General features: G+C 42.1%; 1 protein-coding gene across 1 annotated transcript; it reads right to left on the bottom strand.

Moving 5' to 3' along the window:
- Positions 1–4,405: 4,405 nt before the first annotated feature.
- Positions 4,406–25,967, bottom strand: LOC126561038 (uncharacterized). Its single transcript, XM_050216986.1, has 17 exons — positions 25,833–25,967; positions 24,330–24,892; positions 19,221–19,351; positions 18,990–19,132; positions 17,503–17,842; positions 17,364–17,417; positions 14,507–14,788; positions 13,750–13,878; positions 12,633–12,706; positions 10,783–10,883; positions 9,224–9,472; positions 9,026–9,135; positions 8,462–8,682; positions 7,511–7,607; positions 7,113–7,258; positions 6,645–6,881; positions 4,406–4,576 (listed from the first exon to the last, which is right to left on the bottom strand). The coding sequence occupies exons 1-17, from the start codon at positions 25,965–25,967 to the stop codon at positions 4,406–4,408; spliced, it is 3,183 nt and encodes a 1,060-aa protein (XP_050072943.1).
- Positions 25,968–27,157: the final 1,190 nt, after the last annotated feature.

Here is a 27,157-nt window from a genome sequence, read left to right as displayed (position 1 = left end):
CGATGTAACGAAGGATAATCTTCGTTAGACACAACAATTAAAATGAAAACAAACACACAGCTTAACCTAACACACTCAGCAATTCAAGCTTCTCTGTCAATATTAACTCATTTACAAAGCAGCATGATTAAACTTCTCAATACCTCGTACCTAAACAGAGTATCCTAGACCGTACAGCTTCAAATCAAATCAGCACAATCATTTCGAAAATGAACAGCATCCCACCTCCAACTGCAACACAACTTGCAGCAGAGGTAGAAATTTGAACTACTGTTTCTTCACCACAAAATGGTTTATTATCTTTGCTCATCTGAACCACCGATTGTTTTGCCCAGCTCACTATCATGACTACACTATCATTGCTTGGCAAACGACAAACATGGTTCTGGAAGTTTTACTCCTCCCAACAGGAACACATGTTACAACACTGGCATTAGAAAGTGCACACTCATATGTTGCTGTCGGTATTTCCTTCACCGTACTTTCATTGTTTGCTCGAAACTCATAGCAACAACAAAATACACACACACACACTAAAAGTGATACTATGATACAGCACGGAGCCAACATGTGCAGGTTGCTGTTTTCTGGCAAACCGATGAAAAATAACCCATCTTCAGCACCTATATATCGCCGGTAAGTTTACTGCCAAACCTTTCCCGCTGCTACTTACAAACAAACGAACTGAAACACAATTATGTTAGCGAAATAGAAAAGAATAAACACACAATGATGCACACCAGCGGTGAGCTTTGCTGTATGTACGTCGACGCTTTATCCATCCGGTGTTTGTTGCTTTTTGCTTATATGAGAGGATCATGAGGTTGATGATGGTAAGTAATGCTGTGCTCTCTAGTAAGTATTTCGTAGTGGAAAAATAAATAAACAAAACATACGAAGTGAAACACACTGAATGACTTTTTCAACACGATCAAGTGCAGCTCTAGAGAAACTGAACCTAAGAAACCTCAGCAAAGAAGGCTAACGCTCGTTAGGCGCTGCTTAAAAGGGTACACTTTTAAAAGGCACGATTTATCATGATGCTATTTCTGTTTGCCCGGATGCTTGTCTTTGAAAAGGGATAAACTCAGTACATGAAATTTGTTTCCTACACAATAGCTGATATATTGGTAGCATTCTATTCCTGCCTCTGGTTGCCCTGGTCTGGTTCTCCTGTGCGCACTTCAAAGTTCCTGCACCGAAGTCACATGTCTTTCCACATTAAGCGCACTCGATGCATGTCGCAAGCAATAAAAATGGCTTTTTACTGTCGTTGTCGGTTGATAAATAGAATATACAGATTGGTCAGCTCTTTTGGTAGCATAAAAAGCTTGTGGAAGTATAACATTATTGTGAAACCCAAGTTGCTGATCTCTCCTTTGTATCCGTACACGAAAGCGATTAAAGTTCTGGTAAATATTTAAACTCCTAAAGCAGTTTACCGAAAACTCTCTTACCCTTCCCTCTTCGATATTAGCGTGAAGCATTAGGGGGGTCATTTATCAAACTGTCAATAAGGGTCCTTCACTACTTCTTCTGTTACTGCTGCTGCCATTACTAGTCCGAAAATTCATCAGTAAACGTCCGCCGGACCAGTTACTCGACCCTTGCCTTAAACACGCTATTACTGTGAAGCCTCACAGCCGTATCGAGCGAATTTGAAGATGTGCTCCACTCGAGCGACGTACTTTTCCCACTTGTTCATCCTATGCTCACCCATCGGACATCAAGTATCAAGCTCATCAATTAATCTTTCGCATCCTTTCACGGCGCTAGCGGAACAGATTGCATAAATCCTAGGCGTTAAGTCAATAGCGCCCGGTCGCAAAGTGTTAAAGTTAACATCCAATGGCCAGGATCGAAACACTCAAGTCCACTTAGAGCAGAGCGAGCAATGGCCGCACGGCAGAATCGTTGAAGAATGGATCTTAAAAACTCATTATGGTTTCGCGTACGAAACACACAATTGATGATGAAGTTTAATTGATTGGCTGAAAAATTAATTACTAACATAATAGCTTCGAACGTACCGCGAAGGCCTAACACTACGAGAACGCTATCGAGACATTTGCTGATGGAAACGTTGTGTTTGATCGACTGGAAACGAATATCTGCAGAATGCTTTGGGATAATCACGTGACTGTGGGAAGAAGGCATTAGTAAATTAGTCTAAATCTTGGCTTGATTTTCGAGATTTCTTCCAAAACAAGCCATCAATCTATGGTTATGAGATGAATAGGGGAATTGGCGGAGATGGCGGGAAATTCTATGATGGGAAAGCTTGATACAAATAAGTTTTTAATAGATTAAAATTTTATAATTATTTTTCTTTTAGATGGAACCATTTGAATGGATATTTTAATGGAAAACTTGATTGATTAAATTGAGCAGCGCTTTGATATTTGATTGTTTGGTTTTTTTTTCGAATGAACGGCCTGGGCTTATTGCTAAACCCGGTCCTGCCGTTTGAAGACCGAAGCCGATGTCACCTATACCACCACCATGAATGTTTCCATGTTTCTTCAGAATACTTTGCCACCACCATGTTTCTTCAGAATGCTTTGTACATTTAAAGTCATTTTCATTGATTCATAGAACGTTTGATTTTTTTTAACAAAACGTAAATTATTTAAATAAAAGACTTCAAAAAATACGGGTCTATAAAAATAGTAATGAAGAGTAGATTAACGTGAACAAATTCTAAAACATACCATTTGAATTTGTTATTTCTTGTGATAATATTAAGTTATTTTGCTATCGATGGGGATTTTTACTGAATGTACTGGGCGCCTTCATTAATATCAATATTAATTGATTAATATTGATAGCCATGTGGTTATGAAGAAATGGAAAAAGAACATCATGAGAAAATTAATAAAAAAACAGCAAGCAAATATTGTCATTTTATGCCAAATAATCTGTATAGAAAGAATTGTAAATATTATAAGAATCACATCATGAGATTTGCGTTGCATTTCTGTCAGGAAATATTAGTCAAAGAAAGATCATAGGCATCAAGTTTTAAACGACTTGAAAACACTCTTACAAGAAGCGATTTGATAAATTCCGAATTTCGGTAAATGGGATATTGAAATTCCTCCTATTTTTGAGAGTTCCTTCGATGGAAAGAATATTGCTGTACCATATTTTAATGATACATTCTTCGCTTTCAGTATTGCTTCAATACACACACACCCTCTACCACCCTGTAAGTCCAACAACAGAACCGCAACATGCAGCAGCTACTCCCAAATCTCCAACGTTACACACGCACACTGTACCGGATGCCAGTTATTAATGACCAGTTTGTTTCATCATCAAAGTGGAAGGAAAAACATTCGACGCAGAACGCAGACAGCACAACGGACCCAGGAAGAGAAAGGAAAAACAGGGTTCATAGTTCAAACCACAGCATATCATCACCCAGTTCGGTAGTGGAAGCAAGGGCCAAGGTAAACCCAAGGATAGGTGAGGAAGTTTACCCAAAAAACCACTTGTGAAAACCAAACCTCGAAAACGTAAAACCGCAGACGGACGGACAACTTCGGTATTGGGAACGGAGCTGATATGTAAAACGTCAAGAATCGCATGAGGTATACAGCAAAATTGGAACTTTCTCGTCATGAAACATTTTTAAATTATCAGCAAATTTTCTCTGCTGTTTTGTTGTTTTTTTTTACCATTGCTCTGCTTTTTTACTTTTATTTCTTCAATATTTTACATCTTTGTTCAGTTGCTGTTTTAATAGCTTCTTCTCCATGTAATGATTTTTGGTTGTGTTAGAAAACTTCAAGTCCTAATTCTCTTTCACGTTTTCCCATTTTTACTGGAATGATTTTTGTTTTGTTTTTCTTTACATATTTTTGCCGCATTTTCTTTTGTTTTCTCTTATCCACTTAATGTATGTCTTGTTTGTATACGAACATTCCAAAATATGGCTTGTCAATTTCTACTTTCTTCTTTTTCAATCCCTTTTTTCTGTTTCATCTCAGTTGATTCTCACTTTCTCTCTTGTAAACTTTGACTGGCGAATAAATTGTGCACTGCAATCGATTTCAGCCAGTCATAAATATGTTTCCGTCAAAACTGTTAGTCACTGTTTATACTGCTGTCACAAAAGAATTTACATATCTGCTAGCGAATAGAAAGTTTTAGAGTGGAACACAAAAAAGGCGAAAACTTTCGTTCTTTTCTCTCGCTCTCTCTCTCTCTCTCTCTCTCTCTCTCTTGCTCCTACAAAAAGAAATGCAAAGAAAACAGGCTAAAAGAAACAGAAACTGGGTTTCAAAAGAAGCCAAACGGTACACAAAAAAGATGATACCGTGGCGTATTTAAGCGGAAGTGAAGCGACCTGTCATGGTGTGTCCTTCTTTTGCTTCCTTCCCTGTTCGACGTCCTCTCCATCCTAGCGTACATCCTCCGTTTCAGTGTCGTGATCGTTGTAAATGTCGTATCCGGTCTGCATCTGTGGATTCAAACCATCGTCCGCTTTCTCGGTGGCGGTCGTATTGTAGCCTATCTCGTGGTACCGTATCGGATAGGTCAACTGATTGCCCCGGTCCCATGTGTACAGTTCCTGTTAGAAGATGTGAGAAAGAAAAAAAAAAACACCAAACCCCCGAAAAGGGAAAACACGATAAGCAGGATGTATCAGAAGAAGTCACTCGCTTGAGTATGGGTGCCTCTGCCTTTGAAGCTGTACTGCACACACACACACACACACACACATGATTGTAGGTGGAATATTTATTTCTCCCCCAACCATCCCAAAAAGTTCGACTGTGTTCGAAGTTCAATATTTGATTAGGCTACTTTCGCTGCACAGCTCTGGGAAAACTGGGACACCGGCGATCCTTTGACGGTTTCGTACTCTGACCTTCTACTTCGGTACGTACCCTAGCGCACAACCACAGCCACAAATACATGTAAACATACAGACACACACACACACGCACGCACTCAGGGCGGTAAACATAAAGCGAACCAATTTAATTTGATTTCCCATAGAGAAATGCAAAGAAAAGTTGTTGATCTAAGGAAATTAATTTCCTCTAGAGAAACGGTCGCTCTGCCAGTCGAGGGGGTTTGAGTCGACCTACTTCCACCCTACACGAGGTGGAATGTTGAATATAGCAGCTGCGGTTCAAAACCAATGTCGAAAAAGCATGCACCCTGATAATGTTCCGAATTATCAAAAGCAACGTCCGATTTGTACGTTTCATGCAAGGGCAGAACCCGCAAAAACCCACAAAATAATTGGTATGCAAATAACAATTGCAGTACATCAAAAACCATTTACGGAAGGCGCCTAAAAGGACTGTTTTTGTGTGTGATAGAAGAGAACCATTTGCAGTTTACTAAATCAAAGTCGGTTATCTAATGCTTTGTGTCACCATCGTCCAAGTACTACAGTGAGCGCATTCGTCATTAGCGCACGGGAAATTGACACAACTGTAGTTTATCGTTCATTTAGTCGATGAATACCAATAACAATCGGTGCTATATGCCAAAAATATTCACAAGTGCCCCTCCAAAATTGATGTTAAATTTAATTTTTCCATGAAACCACTTTCTTATCCTATTTTTGATTGCCTAACTTCAACACTGTATGGTTGAGTCGTCGAATGTTTGAGTCGTTTTCAAATATTAGATCATGTAGAAGCAAAAACCGGCTTTGTTAAGATTTTTACTTTCATTTTGAGTTGCATAGCAATCAAAAACACAGGAATCTTCAACAAATGGTTTTAAATGACCCGCCAGAAGTGTCCTGTAGGCCATTAAGGTTCAAATGCAGGTCACACTACTACCTCAATTTCTTGTTCGTTTCTGGCTCAATTCTTCCGATGCATCTTATCCAATCGTCATTAGAATGAGACCGTTTTTTCCTTGTCCGTAATTTCTTTATGTTTTGACTTGATTATCTTACTCTCAATCCGTTTAATTCATCATCATAACACTTATAAACAGATATATGCACTTATAACAATTTTACTCACTGTACACATCCCACCGTATCGTAACGTGGTTGGATGCAAAGATACACAAACCATGCTCAGTGATAAGTTCCCAATAGTTGTACAGAAAATGCGGGATGTTGGGAAAGATATAGTGCATCAAATTTGAGATCATTTGTTCTCTTTTAACTAAATGGTATCGTCATTACTTGTAGTTACACAGAGCACGTCGGGTGACACTGGTGGAAAAGTTTTCCATCTGCTCCCCGCCACTTTTCTACTGCCCGCATCGCATTGGATGGTGTCCAATTTCGAGTAAGTAATTCCTCAACATCAAACAACGGCAACAAACTAGTTCTTTGTGTTGCTCCGGGGACGTTAGCATCAGGAAGTCTGCCCATGCAAAAACAAAATACATCTTCCCTCTCGTATAGCTGTTGTGTAACTGATTGTCTCATTAATTATAGATCCTGGTCACAGTGGGATGATAAAGGGAAGTAAGCTACCGGAAGGACATAGGACGGGGTTTTTTCTGCTCCAATAAGATAACTCTTGGTGTTCCTTGTGCTGCTTCTCTACCGCGGTAACTCCCAACTTTCGAATTAGCACTCCCTACTACCGATGTTGCTCTGCTAATGTTGGCTGGTTGGAGTTTGGGGAAGAAACTCCCATCCGTCGCGAATCTCTTACCTTGTTTTTGAAATTGTATCCCACGGTGGTAGTCTTGCGGAACGGGTTCGTGAAGGCCAGACTCACGTCCAGCAGCTTGCTGTGATACAGATCGAGCGCGAGCCGTATCTTGGTGTTCCGCTCGGTGACAGAATCGATCGCGTACAAAACACCGCAAACGATGAACATTTCACCCACCTTGTGATGATTTACGCTAATGTTCCAACCGTACTGTACCGTAAGATTGTTCTCGTTGAGCTTCACAGTCGAATGGGGATAAAAAGCGAAAGACAAAAGAATAGTTTAATAATAGGGATTGAAAATTGCTTTGCAATAATGCTACAGCTATGCAACACTCTATTTCGCTTACAATTTTAAATTGCTAAACAATACGCCTTTCTTTGAACTCACCGTTGAAGAATACCTTTTTTTAATCAACACCAAAACAAAAGAGCAACAGGAGCAAAATGATTAATCCTACTTCCTTACCTTGACAACCATTGTGTTGTTAGAATCAGGTGTCCCGTAAATGACCCACAGCCCATTATCGTCCACGTTAAAGTCCATGTAATTAATTTCGGTCGTGTACAGATAATTGGTGCCGTTCGTTGTGACGCCTTCCAGCTCGTTCATCGCTACAGAAGTGAAGAAGAGTTGGCCACATATCAAAAGCACTGTACATTAATTCAATGTGCGCACCCTTCACGGTTGTGCTGCGTTTTGCAAAGGTAGATTAAAACACATTTTTTTCGAAATAAAAACCAACTGCACGGGCTTCAAGCACGCTTGACAAGAAGCGGCCACGAGTAGTTATGTTTAACGATGGGATTTTTCACATTGCAGATTATGTCATGCGCTTGTGCTGAAGGAGACCACCGACTGCTTACCTGTCTGTCGTTCCACGTTCAGATCGTACTTGATTATGCGGGGTGAATTACGCTCGTTGTAGTAGAATGAGCCGTTGTAAACCACGTGTGCATTGCCCTGTGGAACGGAAAGTGTTGTATATTTTGCATGTGAAAATTAATGGATCGCTTGCAGTTGGTTGGTGGAATATTGTGGAGTAGATTAACGGTCGATTTAATTCACACGAAAACTAAAATTAGTTTAATGCTTTTTCACGACTCAAGTCCTTGCATTGTTAGCAATACGGCTTGGCCGCTCTAAACGAACATAAAAAAGTCCTTTCATTGTTGTGGTTTTTGTATTACAACGCGATTGGAGTTGCACCTGGTCTTTGGTGAATTGTTTGACGTATGTACATGTTTTTTTTTTAGATTTTTTAAAGCTGAAAGCTCACAAAGCTTTGTGTGATTAACGGTCATCACACTCAAAGTTTCTTCTTCTTGGCTTAACGATTTTCCAAGGTCACGCCGGCCATCAAATAGCATACCTAGAGATATCTTGATGATTCAAGTACATAGCAAAGATGTGGCGTCAGCGCCGCCGTTTTTGTTGGCTCAAATTCTATCCAGACCATTGGTTCGTAGCACGGACTGACTGCCCAATCACGAGGTATCATCAAGGCTATTGAGCCAATTGATGGCCTGCGAGAAATAATAAGTCGTTGGATAGCCGACCGACGTTTTTAAAATGTCTAATAGAATGCTATCAACAGCTTCACATATACAACCATAAAAATCTATTTAAGATTCAACGCAGTTTTCTTAGTCCATAGAATCAGTATAGTATGTGTAGTTTAAAAGGATACCCGTATTACAAATTGAATTCTTCAATAATTGTTCCACACATCATACCACAACACAATCATACCCTTCCAATGTCATACAAATGCATACACGTCATGAAGGTTTGACACGGATGTCATAGCTACCTACCCGGAAGGGACGCTCCAGCCGATACGTCTTGGTGGCCACGTTGTTTCGGTACGTGGTTTTGTTGGCGAACTCAAACAGCCGGTTGGTGTCATTTTCTCTGGTGGCCCACACCTTCTTCTCCATCGCATCGTTCCGTGCGGCAGGATCCTTTAACCATGCGCCAAACAGCTGCTCGGTGTACTTGTGGTACACCGGTTTGCCCACAGCGTACAGGACACAGTCTGCAAGGTGTAAAGCGCACCAATGGTGAGATGACGCGCTTGCGAAGCCAGCGAACCGAGTGCTAATTTGCTACTAATTAGCTATCTACGGTATGATTTGTAATCGGAGTGTGTACTGAGTGGTTCTTTTGCTTCCTCGAGGGAATGAATGATAACTACACGGTTGATTGCTACGTGAAGGTTGCACAAGGAAAGAACTACTGCTACCACAGGGTACATTAGTGTGATACCCGATTACATATCGCGTTACTCTTGTTTTACTTCTACACCACTCATTTAAAGACGCACACACACCCACACACATCGGCCAAAATAATTGGATATTCAAGTCGGTCTAACTCACCAGTCGTTCGGTTCGGTAAGCCCGTGAAACTGACATTTCCGATGGGTTTGATTTCGAGATTGCCCACCAAATCGTACAGTGAAACGATCGTGTCCTTGCATTTGAAGTCCCTGCAATCAGAAACACCGGAAATCACCGGTTTCTTGTAGCATGAAGGTGTACAATTGCACAACAGTCCGCTACCACACACCCGCTTACCTTGGATCGGGACACTCGGGGCAGGTGGTCGGTGGGCCACAGATGTCCTCGTACGATTCCTTTTCCGGTGGTTTTGTGCCGTACACGTTGATGTCGGTTGAACCCGGTGGCCGGATGATGAACGGTGAGTGTTCCATCAGATGAAACTCGGCCTCCGTCATGCCGAGTTCGTTCTTTGCCACACAATGATACTCACCGAAATCGGACGACCGGATGTTGGTGATGTTCAACCGCATTACCGATTTGTAGCTTTGTACCGAAGGGAAGACAAGTATTGGACGGTTTTAGTTGTATTAGGTGAAGTAGTACTGGATGGGGAGAGCCTTTTAAAGATGACTTCTACACTTCCGGTTTGAACAAATCGTTACTAATAGATTTCCTTCCTTACTTCAAATTTATGAGTTCACATATTGTTTGAAATGTTTTAAATTGAGATTGTACGTCAATGCTGGTTGCTCTAAAATGCGAGAGTAAAATGGCTCGCTTCTATGAAGTACTGGGCGTCTCCATCCATTTAAATAAAAATATATCAAAAATTCCCACAACCTTACGGCTAAAAAGTTTTGGATGAAATTCTATTAATTAAGAGAAAATATTAAAGACTAAGCCTTACACATTGTTAATCGTACCTGTACCAAGAATTCAAGTCTATTTTGTAAAGGCTATCATGCATCATATGGACAGCTCAATGCAATGTTTGTGAAACAAAACTCATCGGGAAAATACTAATTAATTCGTGCTAACACAAACCTGCTTGAGGCACTTGTGGCAGTTGATCAACAGAATTTTATTTTCTCCCCTATTCTGACCAGGTTCGCATAACTTTATTCTATTGAAAATTATACCTCATGATTGGTAGAAATGTTATTTCACCTGCAAAAACTACTGCCCTGTCCCGAAGGCACACAGCGTTCACAAGAATTACGAACCAACTACACGGTAGGAATTAAGAGAAATTTTTCATTCTTTATCTCCTTCATCCCCTGGTTAGAGGGTGCCTAGGGAAGGTTGGAACAGTAGGAAAGTTAAAACTCATCTGAGTAGCAAGAAAGGACCAGTCTGTCACTGTCCTGTCCTGCAGTGGAACAGAGAGCTAGAGAGTTTGTTTTTTCTGCAAAGTTTCTATTTTACGATCTGTTTGCCTTTGTCTCGTTCTTTAAAGCGCTGTCTAGAGGAGAAAGGTTAATGTTCGATAGTTACACTGCTGCAAGCGTGTTACATGCTGTGAAGTGTAGTGGAACAACCAGCAAACTCCCAATTAAAATACCTACAAAGGAAATAGCAAAACATGTTGTTGCTGACCATTCTCTTTTTCCTGAGTTTTGTTTTGTTTGCGTCTCACCAAGTCATGAAGTTGTTAGGGAAAAACCACAGACAGGATGGGACGGTATATAATATACTTTTTTGTTTTGTTTTGCACCGAAGGGACATTGCTCATATCGATCGGGCGTAGCGTCCGGATATCCGCTCTAGTATCCCACATGAGATCATGTACATTTTCGCCGTCCCCACACACGTACACCCGCTTACAGTCTTCTCTTCCCACCCATCATACTTACCCATCGTAATGGGTTTCCATCTGGAATTTATCACCGGGCTCGAGCAGTCGTCCCCCCGGGAACCGTTCCCAGTACTTCAGTGCTTCGGGGAATGCCTCGATCTGTAATTACAAGAGCATGCGAGAGCGCCGGTTGGAATGTTAATAGCATGGATGGACATACCGGTGCCATGATTGTTATGCACCGGTGCTGATACACATTCCTCTCCTATGCCCGGTAGGCAACATAACGAACTGATAATGGTGTAAATGAATAATAATAACATGTTGAGAGACAAAATAGTTCGAATCAATGTTATGTATTAGTTTGGTTGGTACATCTGTGTGTTTGGATTAGCAAGTTTCAATTTGATGAGCTTTTATTTGCTGGGATCGTTACTTTTAATGTAAGACTAGTTTCTTAGGAAGCTTTTACAATTCTCAGCATCCTTATTCTGTTGTATGACTATTGCACGTGTGCGATCAACTATCCATAGAGCAGTGTTCATTAGCAGAGCCGCTGATGCTGCCATTATTATTTTGTTTTGTCTGTTGATGCCATCAGCCGGAGTGTTTTTAACACCTGGTGGATTCTTCGGTTAGCTTTTGCTTCATAAGACAGCCTCAAGACACTGAGGTCTATGGAGTCATTATCATGCTACGGGAAAATTAGGCCAAAGAAGTCAGTAATGGCAAACCAAAGCTTCTTTAGCTAGTAGACCCAATTTACTAAATCACAAATAAGGATTTATGTTAACGTTTTAAACTTGAAACCCCTCAAATATGCTAGCAGCAAGTCGCTGAACTGAAAGGATTTTTTGGAGAATTTTATTCAATTCTCAGAAATATGATTTCAATATTTTCTTACCACGTGCCCAGTGTGATTGTGTCAACTTTCCTCATAATTTTTCAGACGCTCGTATGTACCCTCACAAAATACGACCCTTCGATAAGGCTCTACCCACTGCCTACCCAGAACGAAAATAGAACCGTTCGAATTGAAGGTTCGTAAACCACCTGCTGCTTTCTTTTTTTTTTTCTTCTCCGTTTTTTTTGCCCCAGTTCCACTGTACGAGCGGTTGAGATTCAATTTAGATTTATGAGTTCATTGCACGTTCCACAGTATACTGCGTAGGGGTGGACAGGATGATGGGAGAGGGTTTGCGGTTACACTGTTGGAATGGGCTCGATTCGAGATCGAGTCTAGGCACAGATATTGCAGAAGCAAAAACATCAGCAACAACAGAAGAAAAAAAAACACAACAGACAATCAGGAAAAACTCTATACATGCCGGTTTTTGCAATGGGAGCAATGGCGCTCGATGGGTGAAAAGCTTTAACAAGATTTATGATGGTAAATCAATTTGCGGTATGCCTAAAAATGGGTGGAAAAATATGCTCTCAAAATCGTGCCATTTAATAAAACAGTTCCATTTTTCGGGGAAGCGAACCTGCAACCGTTCACACAATGGCTTGGGCCGGTGGTGTTTGCGATTGGCACTGGTAAAGTAGGGAAGAATAAAACAATCCACCTCGTGCGGCAAAGCAGAAGGAATTTATGTTTCGTCATATAAGCTGCAACGTGCTACACCAAAACTCTTGGTGGTTTTAGGTGGAAGAGAGAGCCTATTTTTGTTGTGGAGATTGATATTATGCCATTTGGTGTGCACCACATGAAATGGTTTCCTTCTGCGTGTGTTAAAACATTTCACGAGTCATACCTGTCAATGCTTTCCGTACCGTACCTATCTTATCAATCAAACAGAGTGTCAACGTCCGCCGACGCTCACTTTATCCCACTCCAAATGGACCATTAAATCGGAACTGGAACATGCAGGCTATAAGTGAATCGTATGTAATCGAACGACTTACCTCACACACAAACGTTACCGTGGAACCGTTCACTGCATATGCCATTTGATTTCTCACTCGTATTAGCGGTGGGACTGTGGGGTGGAAAAGAAATAGGGAAGAATGAAAGCAATAAAACATATGCGAGTTTTATATTGTTCGATAACGTGAAATAATGCTGAAGCACTTGCAATCGATCAAAATGTACTACGAGACACGCAAATTGTCTCCTAGTTTTATTTGAAACTTCGAGCCGATGCTTTTCTGTTCATTTGTGAATCATAATCTTAATATTTATTTGTAGAGATAAGTGATATTAACGTTGATACAGCATTTTGATATGGCATGGATTTGAAGTTCTCACAGCAAGAGTAGGATTAAAATCTTAGCTGAACTATTCTCCCGTAGTATCGACTGTCTATCCAACTACGTGGTATGAAAACGTCCAAAAATCCCTATTGGAAAAAATCGTTCTTTTAATTTTGTAATTGAAAATCTTTTCAAAACTGTTTGTGTTTCAATTTCAAGAATCAAATAAACTACAATTTACCATTTAGCTATACTCTAAAAACTTCTTTCAGAGATCCTCGATTGACATCATTATCAGATTGCATTTTCCTTAACCAACTATTGGCTTAAAAACCACTTCGCCCCTCTATTCACTTTCGCACTAGACGCTACCAGAAACTTTACAATCCTTTAGCTCAAAATCAATACCTAATCTCAACAATGACCAGATTACAGCGATACTATTGTTTTATCGATAGCAATCGGCACCGTGCGCACATGTGTGATACACTACGGCAAACACTACCCAGTGCGCCCATTACTATCCTTTAGCCGTACCGAAAACTACCAACCTCGTCGGTACTTCCATTTGCAAGAGGCAAACAATTTCACATCCACTTTGCGATCGCCGAGATACGCCAATTGCACTCAAAAACCAAGCGGTGCTCTAAAGACACTACTATCACGATTGCATCGGATGTGGGCTAGTCCCCGCGAAACGCGGAGATAACGCAAAGTTGGCTTTTCTTCCTCTCCCAGTGCACGACAATTTAGAATTGTGAACCGCAACAGCTTACGGACACGCTCTAGAGCGTGGGGAGTAGAAATGGGGAAATTCTTGGAAACTTACAATGCACTTCGATGTTGAACGTCTGGTTCGCTGGCGGTGAGATGCCATTGTCGGCCAAGCATTGGTACGCGCCCATGTGCACGCGATTGATTTTGGTAATGTTGAGCGTGTGTCCTGCCATCGATGTTGCTGCAATGGGAAAGGAAAGCATCAGTGAAATAGCTTTTCCGACGATGGTCACTCTGTGCGCGTTTGGTTCACTGTTGTACGTGGGATAATCACAGCGCACGTACAGCTGTGGTTTGGGTACGGGTGCATTACACTGCAGTTGCTTCGGAACATCCGTTTTTTTTTTTTTAACAGTTCATGAAGTTCGTTGAAGAAACCACCATACCGCTGGATTGACCGTCCCTACACTTGATGGCAAATAGGTTCACCTTGATGATCTGAGCGCATACAGTCCAACCATCTACCGTACGGTGTCTGTGCAAACTGACGGCCCTATTATGGGTATGGGTAAATGCTATTAGGACGCTGCTATTGTCCGACAAGTCAACACACACCGGATGTAGCATCCAGTGTAAAGCAGATTTCTGTACATCTCTAAGCGACCACATTCGAAAGCTCTCACTCTCTCTCTCTCTCATGCTCTCTAGTGCAAGTGATTGCTAACGCGCTTGTAACGGTCAAGTGCTACTACCCACGACTAGCTTCCGGGAAGTTGAATTGCAAAGTACGCACCAAAAACCTAAAACTTGGAAGTAAAACCTTCCGCCGAGCATACCAACCAGGGTGCCCGAAAAACCCTTTCGCTTACCTTCCCAGGCTCCGTTCGAGATGGTTTTGCCGTCAGCGCGCCTCCATTCAACGTGTGGTCTTGGTGTCCCGGTGGCGGCACACCGTAGCCGCAGGTGTGTTCCTTCGTGGACGATGATGGGTCGCAGTGCCTCGAGCGTACCGGCACCGGCAATCGACGGTGGTACGAGCAGCTCGTTCGAAAATGTATCGTTCACCTTCACCTTCCAAGCGTTTATGCCCGGCGTGCCGGGTGTACCGTTCGTTCCCGGGCGGCCCTGTTTGCCCTTCGGTCCATGAATACCTGGTTTGGGGAAAATGGCAAGAACGTAAAACATGAGTGCATGAGTTTCGTTGTACGGTCGTGCTGTGCAAGATTGATTTCTTCCCAACACTCACACATGCACAGACCGGGTTTAAGCTCGTGTAATGATGTTTACTCGCTGGGAAGTTCTCGGAGAACGTGAAGGTACGTGCACCTCTTCACAATTGAATTTTATTGAACGTGCGGTGCACAAGTGAATGCAATCTACACGATTTACAATCGTGCAAGACCTGTTTCGTTCATATCGAGGTCTTAAATAAACAAGAAACAACATTTTTCTACAGCAGAATACGCACACATCAGAAAAAAGGATCTTATTCTCGTATTTGTAATTTAAATTCAATGAAAAAACCGAACAGGATCCCAATATCCCTTGAAAACTATTTGCCCAGGCCGTTCTTCGTTAATAAAAAACTTATATATATTACAACAATCGCATTGGAAAAGTTCTGCGTCCCAAAAACACTATTACGATGCTTTATTGCCATCGTTAGCAATCTTCCTCCATTTAACAGCCGCTTCAATATCAATCAATCTGCATTTCTAGTCGATAAATCGGAACGGAAGTTTGTGTCCTGCTCCTGTGCCCTCGTGCCCTGCAACGCTTCCACTTTACAAGAACTTTCCTCCCTTTCAAACCCTTTCGCTCGTAAGGGACGCCAATTCATCTTTACGGTTCCGATCCCTTCAAGATCCCTTCGGGGTCGTGTACAGTGAAAACATAATCATCGCTGAGAAATGACGCCAATTTTGGCCAAAGAGGAGTGAACGAGCGAGCGAGTGAGCGGAGTCAATTTCGCGTTCTCGATTTCTCGACCCAACGCGACCTAAAGTTTCGCTTGCCGTACCTCCTGCAGTGGGGTGCAAATACTGCTCGGATGCAAGTTTCACCAAGCTCCAACGAAACTGTGGTGCAATGAACGTACGAAAGCATACATCTCCCATGAGACGCTGCTGTCGTTGCATACCGTCGTTGCTACCGAGCGAAAGATGCATGGCTCACATTTAATCAATTCCATACTCAACCTTCTTTGCTTTCATCGTAAAAGGGGAAAGATCAATTGCGTTTCGATCAGTTGGGGTTCTCGGGATCGGTTGGGATGGGACAAATGGTTGGAAATGTATGTATTTTACACCGGAGTAACATAAACAAAACGAACGGGTTCTTGGGAATGTTCTGTACGGATATTGCAAAACCAGAAGAATCGACTTTTGAACGAACGCTTCAAGAGATTTATTTCAGTTCTGTTCAAAATTGGACAGATAAAGAAAGTTATTCGACCTCGTGAATGGATTTGCATGAAAGGTTCAATCAATGGATAAATTATTATTGCGTTTTTTAGTTGAAAAGGAAGTTTTGGGTTTTGTTTTAATTTTTTAAACACTAAGATTTATCTTACGCACACTGTACGAGAAGTATTAATAAATTAAAGCTCATATTATCGGGTGAATTTCCTATTGGAATAAAATAAATGTTAGAGACTTTCCAACATCATTCCTTTATTGTGTAATGGGCTTAACGGCACAACACAAAAATCATATATTAACAGGCATAAAATTAACACATAAACTGATACAAAATTATGCTTAGATAGGGAATAAAAGGAATATTAAGTATAGAATGTCATACTGGGTATAAATTGTCGTTAAAAATTTGCTGTGAAACTTTAATATTTAACAAAAATGTATAAACGTGTCCAGTTAGGGAAGTGAGAAAAGATCATCAAATTAAAAGTTCTCTTCTAATCATTTCTGAGGATTTTAGATCTAACAGTAAATTACGCATCCTGATGTCTGTGGTTGACTTTTTCTCGGAAGCATTGGAACATTTCTAGGAGCTTGAAATTACAGTTGAGTAGTTTATTATTCTCCTTTGCTTCCTCAAATTCGTAGTGATAATGTGTAAAGTATATGGAAGGATGAAAATTAAAATAGAATGCATCCTTTGCCAGTAACATCCATACAAAGTGTATTTGCAAGCTTCGCTATGACCTCATAGAAAAATATCAGTTTATAGTACCGGAAAATTATAATTAAACTTCACCATTATTCTCAGAAATGTATACAATTGTTAAAAACCAAAGCTCCTCATGATAAACCTTGCAAGCCAAAACAATTTTCGAGCCCTCTTAGCGAAGCTTTACTTACAGCTCACACAGTTTCGACTGCCTTTCAAAGATGCTTTCCAACATAATCTCTCAAGCGTGGTTCGTTTTCATCTTCATTCAAGATGTTTGATAAACAGCTGCATTAATTAATGTTGTAACGTGTTTGCTGCCCTGCACCGTCTTTTCTACGAGCGCAATCCTCCTCTAACGTTCGCTACCCATCGTACGCTCAACAGTTTGCCAGCCTACACGCCAAAGTTTCGATACGCTTCGGCGAGGCAGCGTTCAAAATCTTACCAGCAAATGCCGTGCAATGGTAATTATTATCGCGTAACACAAACACTCATGCACTCGTGTGTACACATGCAATCCGCTCGCGTGTTCTCTGAGCTCTTCACAACCCACATTACAAATCCCACTCTTCCGCTCTCCCATTCACTGCTTACCTCTCGGTCCGGGCAGTCCTGGTGGTCCCGGCGGTCCAATCGGTCCTGCTAATCCTGCAAATGGGCAAGTAATCGCCGTAATAAGTTACGTACCACAACCGATACCGTGCGACCGAAATTGTGTCCCGTGCATACGTACCATCTTTGCCATCGATACCGTTACGTCCATCAATGCCAGGAATGCCATCCTTACCATCCTTGCCCGGGATTCCGTCGGCTCCGGCACGGCCCGGCACACCGTCGAGACCTGGCTCGCCCGGCACACCATCGCGTCCGTCGAGTCCCGGGTTGCCCGGATAGCCGATCTCACCTTTCGGGCCGCGCGGTCCAGGTTTACCTTCGCGTCCGTCTACACCGGGTGGCCCAGGAAGGCCGGGGTCGCCCCGATTACCCTTTGGACCCGGTATACCGGGCAATCCGGGTGGGCCAGGTGGACAATACTCTTTCGTCGCTCGGCAAAAGCCGGTGATGGCGTCAAACTGTTAGGAGAGGAAAGGTGGTGAGACGGGGTCTAATTTTTGAATATGAGGAGTTTGTGAGAGTTTGCTTTGTTGTTTGTTTTATTTTTTGGGAAACTGTCCTGGATTCGACCATTACATCACATGTTTACTGAAATTTTTATCGTTTGGTAATAAATGTTTCTATACCATATGTATGACGTAATTATATTTTTAATAACAACGTTTTATATCGAATCGAATCCATTATCAATGTGGCTTGGGGGAAAAATATAATTGCATCCCTCTACCGGGTCGAATTTGATCGTTATTACTCCCGGTCACGTTCATTCCATCTACCAGCGGCGACAATTCGATCATATAACAATTTTACGGCTACGGACATAAAAATTCGTTTTCCCCCTTGTGGCCATCTGATTGGGAATTGCATATTTCACATCATATATTTGTGTATGTGTGTGTGCGTGTTTTTTTTTCTTCTTTTTTTTCCTAACATACATTTAGCAATCTTTTAGCTTCTGCAATGCAAACGAACCGTATGTTTTCAGGCGTATCCCGTGATATCGCTCAACCACACATACACATCCACACCTACACATACCGGAAGCAGTAAAATGCAATAAAGTGTCGTATCGTTTTAGCCATCGCAATATCACATCAATCCGGAAAAGGAACCAACGTTCCCGTCAACGTATCGCTCGAAGGTAGATGATGTGTATTGGAGTGATAAAATCATCATTCCCAGCGAAAAAGAGATAACGGGATGGTAAGGAGAGAAAAGCGACTGGACGATCGCTTTACATAAACCATCGCGCCAAGCTGATTGTGGAACTGATCTTGTACTTTATGAATGATCGAATAGAAAGTGGAATGAAAAATATTACTCCTCGTGCAGCGGTTTTCTCCCAATGCCGCATCGCTTCGGGCGGCCATTGCTGTATCATCTGCCATGGCTGGCTTCATCACAGAACCACAACAACCCGTTCTGAAAAACATCAGGAATTGCATTTCGCTTCGATGCAACGGATTTACACATTCTGGTCGATGAGTTTTGATTCGATTGCTGCTTCACTTGCTGCAAAAACACACACCTTATCTACACGCTCAACTACACCACCGTTTAGTGGAATGGCAATTTGCAGCTAACGAATCATCATATCATACCTACCGGTATGCGAGAGTAGCTCGTCAGCCAAACCCAACTATCACCGCCGGGAGCGGCACCCTTCAAGCCCGTCTTCTTTATAATCTCCGCATCCTTTTTCTCCAGCTCCGAACGCAGCTTCGGATTGAAGAATTCCACATTCGGACCTGCAAAAAGTCCGGGGGGCGGGTGAAAAAGAAATGAGATTCGGGAATACAATTTTTGTGCTGCTTCTGCTTGTACACTTTTACTTACCTTCCTGATCCGGCACGAGATTATCGTCGTACAGGTTTAGGTCGCGCTTGGAACGACTGGACGTTTCCCGGTACGGTAGCTTTCGTTCGTTTTGTACTCTCTGATTCGCTACTAAGTAAGGCAATGAAGTGCTGCTGTGGGGGAGGATGGGAAAAAGTAACGGTACACTTTAATTGATGGGAATTCGAAGGGCAATATGTTACGGTTTTGCTTTTAATGTGTGGTCATTTATAAGCGGTCTGAGTGTTTGCTTTCCTCGACGTTAATGAGCTGGAGCAATGAGCAATGATTGGCAGACGATGGAAATTAGTCGTGAACGGGACACTTCTTCACTTGCTTAAGGTCATTTAGTACATACAGTATGTGGTAAAGTCATGTGGAATATTTTTGAAAAGCTCTTTCAAAACATTAATTAAATTGCATATATTCAGTCTTACAACCGCACAGCTGAGTGGCTCAGTAAATATTTAAATGATGATTTAGTTTTTCAAGTAGAGATCGTTCTTAATCTTTTTAAATTTTTCCTTAAAACAGAAACAATTATACGTTTCACTTGCCTTATCTATGACTCTACTCATTCCCATCTACAAGAACAGGTAAGCCCCAAAAGCACCGCGTAAAATCAGCTAAGGTACTAGTTCTTATCCGTCCTCGTCCTTCTATTATACCTTATCCTGCCTTCTAGCCCGAAACCTCAAGAATCATAATTTATACATGCTTCCGTAACGAACTTCTTTTTTAATGCGCAAGCACCGTGCCGATCTGCTTGTGCGCTTGTGACGTAATGCAGCTATGAAAATTTTAATCACCACCTACTCTGCGTCTCAACACCTTGCTCCCTGGCACGATAAAATATATTGTTCTGCATCCAATGAGGATTTTGATAGCTTCTCTTTCATTTGGTTCAGGTCCACCGAGTGCCTGCAGCATCTTCTCTCCCCCATTCACTCATATCCATTTTTTATCGTTCCACCGAAAAACACATCCCAAGAAGCAAAACTTGATCGTTAAAGAATCTTTTGCAGCGGGCAAAGTATTTTACGGTCGACGAGAAAAGGCAGCTTCTTCTACCGGTTGGGGCAAATGAAAATCAAAGAAAGACAATCTAACGAACAAACAAAAAAAAAAACGGAAGGAAAATAAAACTCCAACGAAAGCTTCCGGCCGTACGGGAACAGCCTGGTTTAATCTTTTCTTCGTCAGAAAGCGGCTCAACGGCCGCGGGACAAAAGGCTTAAGAAGATTGCAGGAGACCATTTCAGGAATGTCGTAAATTTTGCTTCCTTTTTATTGACTCTACGCGATTCAAAGGGTTGCCGAAAAGGGTACATCGAGAAGGTAAGCGATTTGGCACCATTCCATCGGAATCTGGCTCAAAAATTTTGTAATAAATAATTCCTTTCACTTGAGAAGCTTCGCAAACGGTAAAACGATACTTGGCTAGAAAAGTTGCTGCTTCTCATTAAAAGCATGTCACCGCCAGGCAGGCCAATGCTGCGAGCTTTAAGAAAACACAGCCACAGTAATGAAACGTAAACTACTGGGCGCAACACAAATATTGTACCATGCATGCTCAACTTGGCACAGCCGGGGCCCTTTTAACTGCTTGGCAAGTTTGCTCCTCACCAATCATTATGCAAACACGAAAAGTTGCACATCTTTTCCACGCGCACTGCCAGCATCCTGCACTCCAATTAGACACCCCCGCGCTGGCCCCGCGGTACCGCGCGTGTAACAATATTTGAAGTGATAAATTAAAATGGCTTCCTGATGTTGGTTTCATAAAAAGAAGCGTGACTGGTGCTGCGGTATGCCCGACTGCATTACACTGCAACTTATTACCTTACGTCACAGACGTGCCACGGCAGGATATGACGGAGCAGTGTACGTGTACATCGGCCATCTCGAACATGGTTGGGTGGGTCCCAGCCAGCCTGCTGGTTTCGTAGTACATGTGTGTGTGGTGGTTAAGTTTTCACTCTCGCGTGTGCTGTGCTTCCGATGGGGGAAATGCAAGCTGTTCCTTTAGACCGGAAGGCTAATCATCAGCATCACCAGTCTCGTCATCATCAGCACCATCATCCGATGGTTATTAAACAAAGCTAACCCAGATCGCATGTATGCGCCCTTGCCAATGAAAATAAATGCCAAGAAAACTAATCTACAGCACAGTGGAATTTACAGGAGTGGTTTTTAGTGAAGAAAGTTTTCAGCATGTTTCGTTCATTTTAAATAATTAAATTCAATACGATGGGACATGAATGCGTAACTGATGTCATAAGCCAATCGATATAAAGGTAGTAAAACATAACATAACATGATGTAAAACTATTTTTTTACAGTTTCTTTCACATATATGCTTACTTCTTCTTGGCTTGTATGATTCCCTAATGTGATTCCTATATTATTTCCTAATAAACATACTTGTATAACTTTATCCGAATGTTTTTGTGCAAGATGCATTGCAGCTATTAACTAGCATTACTAAACTCTTGAACTGTTTTTCTCATTCCATATGCGGATTGAACGAAATGGCAAACAAACTAACCATTACAGTTACGGTTAAAGTATGTGCTTTATAGTTTCTTTTGCTACCAAAACGGCACGCGTGTATTACCAAATAATCACCAGCTAGAACCTTACCAACAAAAGCACAGCACAAGAGATGACGGATAAAGTTTTCGTTCCATACCTTCTTATCGCTCTCCTTTCAGTTTTGAGACTACCCAGATTGGATGGTAACCCGTTTCATAAAGGAGCCTTTGCTTTGCCATTGATTTCTCCTAAAGGTAAATGTAGAAGTACACACGAAACTTACAAAGTTTCGTACGAGCTTAAGCAACTACGCAACGGTACCGTGGTGGCTCAGGTGCTGTTCCTTTGGCCGTAACTAGCAAGTCTAGACATTTATCAAATCAAAGCACACACGTGCAGCATTAACCGCATGCCAACAAGCGTATGTAAGCCGACCGCATACACTGCACAGGAAGTGCATGTAAATCTACCCAAAAGCCAAAACCGGCTTGCCATGGCAATCCAACGAGATTATCTGGCAAACGAGAAATGTTTGGCTTTGTTCAAAATAAAGTTCCGAAACCCGCTGTATCTCCCCCTGAAGCGAGTAAAATCTCGGTCAGTTTCGTTCGGTTCCGGTTGCCCGCTCTGCAAGAACCGCGCCCACCGATCGCACCCAACCACCGCCCGGCACAACGATCGAAAACCTGCCACATAAAGTATAATTCCACTAATCTCTTGTTCTGTCTGAAAGTGCCATTACCGTATGCCGTAAGCTGTAGCACGGAGTAGCATCGGCGAAGACTATACCTTATTCGCACGATCACGACTTCAGTAACCCCGGTGTAACGTTAACGTGCACTTTCACCGTCCACCGCACAACCCGGATCAAACTGCAATTCCATTTGCTTGAGCAATAAAATTATGCCCGAGTGCTTATTGATTATTTTTTCCTCCTTTTATCGCCTTTTGCCCGGTAAGCTTACGGCGAGCTATGGCTGGATGGAATTTAAAGCGAACCGTATTGGTCGTTAGTCTTTACCGATCCGATGCAGCGTTTCACGCTGTCTTCCTGGTCCGATTGCCCAAGGGTGGCCAATGGGCGAGATGTGCTGGTGGAAGTGTGCAAACAATTTCTGCTGCTTCTGTTGCTGGTGCTTGGCGTACGAAGAAGATACACCCGATCCAGTTTCACTTACCGATAATTGGATGCTGGTCTCTTGCAAGGTATTGATTTTCGCATTATAATTCCGTTGTGATTTCAACCTTTTTTGCTAGTTAGTTTTGCATTTACTTGGGATTAAACTTCATTTTGAGATTGTTACTTGTAAAGATTGAGTCATTGATTTGAAAAATCAATACAATGCCGTAAAACCTTTGACAAATAACTATCCAAAGGCACCTCATGAATAAATGCAACGTGTTTGTGCAGTTTGCAAAATGTACAAACAAATGAAAATATTTATTGCAAAATGTTATCTCAGTAAACTAAAGCGGAACTTTATGCAAAAAATAATTGCATACCTTTAGCCGCATCGATTCAAATCCACAGCAAATGTGTATCAGTGTTTAAGCTTTGTATTATGCATTTCCGTTCGGCAAAATGTATTCAAAATTGATAAAGCCCCTTGATTTAGATGCCAAATTGCCAAAAAATATTATTACGTGAATAGTTTCCCTTATCCTGACCGATCAAATTCCACCACACGCGTTAAAAACCATTTCTACCCACCAAATAACAGGCTTTGTTTCAGAACATCGGTACAATTTGCACAGCGCTGTAATGGTTTTCCAATAAAATACTTCACTTTATTGCCATTTGGTATAAATGGTGGTACTTGCTACTGCACGAGTAGTCTTGCCAACGGTAACCAGTCCACAGTGTTACTGCCAAACGTCCGGCATATTACTTTTTGGTAAATGTTCCGAGCAGTAGAAACAAAAAAAGTCCTAAAGCTCCCCGATTCAAATCGAACCATTTTCCATTGGCACGCGATTACATTTTCGCATTTAAGCCCCCTTCCTTTTTCCCATTACTTGCCTTTAACTAAAACTTCATTCGTATTTCATCCAGCGGCGGAACTGTAAGCAGTTCTTTTTATTACCCAGTGCCGTTGTGTAAATATGTAGTGATATTTTTTATCAATAAAGAGAAAAGCCACAAAGAACGAGAGAAGAGGGGCTAGGAAATGGTGAGAGGTAAAATATCCTATGAATAATCGCTTGTCCTGCAAGGCAAGCAGCGTGTGCTCCAAACCTAAACCCAGCGGGACTTCCGACGGTATGAAATCACGGCTACCGTTCTCATGCGGGGAAGCCTATCCCCATTCCGGGCAGCTAAGACTAGTGGCTCGAATGAACGTGGCTGCCAAAAATGGTGCACCATCGGCCATCGCTTTTTTTTCACCACACACTAAATGGTCCATTTAATCGGCTTTTGGTCGGGTGCGATGAGGTTATATCGCTTCAGTTCGATATGCGCTACAATGCCGCGCTTTCAAAATTGCTCTGATCTCTTGCTTTTTTTAGCTTCACCACCAATAAACCATACACGCACACATATATATGAACGATGATAAAAACGATGAATCTCACCTAAGTTCGGGCGCGATACGTCTAGCGTGCGCCAACAGATCCGCGCTCAATTTATCGATGTTACTCTTCCAGTAGTTGCTCAGGATCGTTTCGACCTGGCGGTGAACTTCCTGCTCTAGCGACGGCGCGATACGTTCCACATCCTTCGGTGGTAACCGTCGGTCGACGTACGCGAGCAGTGCCGCCGACAGTACAAACATACCGACCAGCAGTACCGCCAGCAGGACGTACACCTGGTACAGACTGAGCGTTGCCGTCTGTGTGTGTTCCAACGGTTTCATCACGCCCGTATGCGTTTGTTCCGTGGTGCTTTTTTTCGATGGTTTCCGGTTCGATCGACGGGCTGCTGCTGAGATCACCGTGGACGGTGTCGATGACAGGTCAGCAGTTTTGGAGTCCACGTCTCGCTCGACGGCTGCTTGCGATGACTTGCGAGAACTCATTTTCGTAGCTCCTGTCTCCATCGTGTATAGTGAAGGGATACAGGGAAGCAAAAAATGGAAGAGAGAGGATGAAAATGTGGGATATGTTTTTAAAAAAACTGAACCCCCTCTAGCTGAAGGCTTCACGCCGAAAGATTGCAAATGATGGTTGCGAGCGTGCTGGGTGCTATCACGATTGACATTTCAATTTCCTGAAAATACACAACGCCAATCGAAAAGGAGAGAAAGGGAGAAGAGTTCATTAGAAGTAGTAAATTGATTTTGTTTGTTGCATATTATGTAAGCAAAGATTAGATTATTAGATTTTGGTGGTAAAATCCGTATGTAGTTTTCATTTCTAATCAACGGAAAACAACAAATGTAATAAGATTTTGTCCTGCAGTGTACATACATTTGGGTGCTGTTGATTTAAAAAATCATTCATATTTCTTTGGATCTGCCTCGTAATAAAACTGAACTGTTTTCTAATTTTAACTTAAAAAATTTGACAATCTAAAACCTATTCCGGTCCCAATCGCCCGGATGTTATAATGCATGAAGGAATTCCAAATATTCATACAGAATGTATGCCATGATTTTGAGTGGCTAAATTTACTGTTTTGTAAATCCATTTGCCGCCTTCTTCACTATTTAATTCACAAAAATTGATTAACGCTCATTGCATCCTCAGTTGACCAATAAACAAAGGTCCTAAAATTATGCTTCTTGGCCATATTAAAGTTCCTGCAAGCTAATGCGTTTAAGATGCTCCAACACTTCAATCACTTGAAAAGAGCAACCTACTAATGACCCTAAAACATTAGGTAAATGAAAGTAGAAACCCATCGTGCACGAGATCCTTTTGTTCCGTGCCAGTGTATCAAATGGTTACTTCATTTGCAGGAAAAAAGGGTTCAACATTGATCCTTTTCCGAGTGCCACCACTTACAGGGGGCTACAGGGGCTTGAAGGAAATACATTAAAGACATCTAATTGCCCACTCGCTCTCAATGATGCTTCCTGGCAGTGGCTCTAAGCTCTATTCTCGGTCCGGCTAATCATGACAACTTCTCCGCCTTACATCAAAGCAAAAATTGTGCTGCTGTTGCTGGTCCGAGAAGTACTCGGAAGAGGAACCAGCAGCGGGACCGTGCGTACTCCTAGCCAAAGGTCGGCTTCTACCATGCAAGCAGAGGATGATCCCTTCGACGTACATCTTTTGCAGAAATTATATTCCCCATGCGCTCATCATACCGTTTGCTTTCTTATTTGTATGTCCGTGTGTGTATGTGTCTGTGTGCGTGTCGGGTTGGGAGGTTTCTCAGTTTACGTTCTTAAGTTCATCCATTCCCATGACTTGAGTTCATAATTCCCGCACACGGGTGGAAGTTGATCGGACACTGATCCGGAATCAGAGTGAGGGAGAGAGAAAACGCAAACACCCATCCATCCATACACCCCGTGGGCACATGGGAAATGAATTTTCTACGAACCAAAGCACCTCTTGGGCGTAGATTTTTACATTCGTGTTTTTCCCTCTCTCACTCGAATCCATTATACCAGGAAAATATTCCTACGTGGGCCGGCTGGAGGCTGATGATTACGAGCAAGTTTGCCAGTAAACCATCGTGGCAAATTCGTCGTCTACCTACAATCGTTGGTGGATTTTTCCTACGAAGGGCAAACATGATTAATGAATGGTATTGCAACGGCTTAGCCGAACCACCTTTCCTTCGTGTCATGCTGATTCTGTGGGTTTGATTATTTTATTTGCCCGATTCTGTGAAGTACTGCGCAGCCCTTCCTGTTCGGTAAACCCTATAACAGTCCGTGAGCTGTTGCATGCGTACTTTTTTGCCATTTCGATACACAAATCGGATTCTCTGAGGAAAGAAACCCCTTAAATCCTTTCTAGAGACCTTCGGGATTTTCTTTTCTTTGATCCAAGGATATTATATATTTCTTATTTACGATAATAGCATGATGTAATTTAGTTTAATTTTTTGGTTTCTCTTTCCACCTGATCGGTTGTGTTTAGCCCTTCTTCTAATGCTACACACAGCAAATCGGTAATTGGAGGTAAGAAGAAGCATATAAAAAATCACTACAATGTTGTACGCCCCCGAGAGCGTTCGGTGCGCCCGTTTATTAGGCCAATCGGAATTAATTGGCCCACAAATTACGCTAATCAGCCCAATTTCCGCTGCGCGCTCCGGCAAACAATAATCATACAACCGGTAATTGGATACCCGAAGGTATTTAATGCCTGGTCTGCTGTAATGAGCTTTTGAAAGGCGAAATGTACCACAAAAGTCCGTTCCATCCTGCGGGCGAACGAGACAGGCGAATAGATGAATGCGCAATTTATATTTCTAACGCACAACGGTGAATCCAGTAAATTTTACA

The sequence above is a fragment of the Anopheles maculipalpis genome, chromosome 3RL (assembly GCF_943734695.1).
Source record: "Anopheles maculipalpis chromosome 3RL, idAnoMacuDA_375_x, whole genome shotgun sequence".
NCBI lineage: Eukaryota > Metazoa > Arthropoda > Insecta > Diptera > Culicidae > Anopheles > Anopheles maculipalpis.
Note: the sequence above shows the minus strand (reverse complement) of the source record. Positions and strands in the feature narration are given on the sequence as shown.

What these genes read in the sequence shown, in the direction of transcription:
- LOC126561038 (XM_050216986.1), bottom strand. Translation starts at nt 25,967, where the DNA reads ATGTACGTCGAAGGGATCATCCTCTGCTTGCATGGTAGAAGCCGACCT. An exon ending in CTTACCGAACCGAACGACTG is followed by an intron (nt 8,683 to 9,025) that starts GTGAGTTAGACC and finishes TACACCTTGCAG; the next exon opens with ACTGTGTCCTGTACGCTGTG. An exon ending in GGCTGGAGCGTCCCTTCCGG is followed by an intron (nt 7,608 to 8,461) that starts GTAGGTAGCTAT and finishes TCCGTTCCACAG; the next exon opens with GGCAATGCACACGTGGTTTA.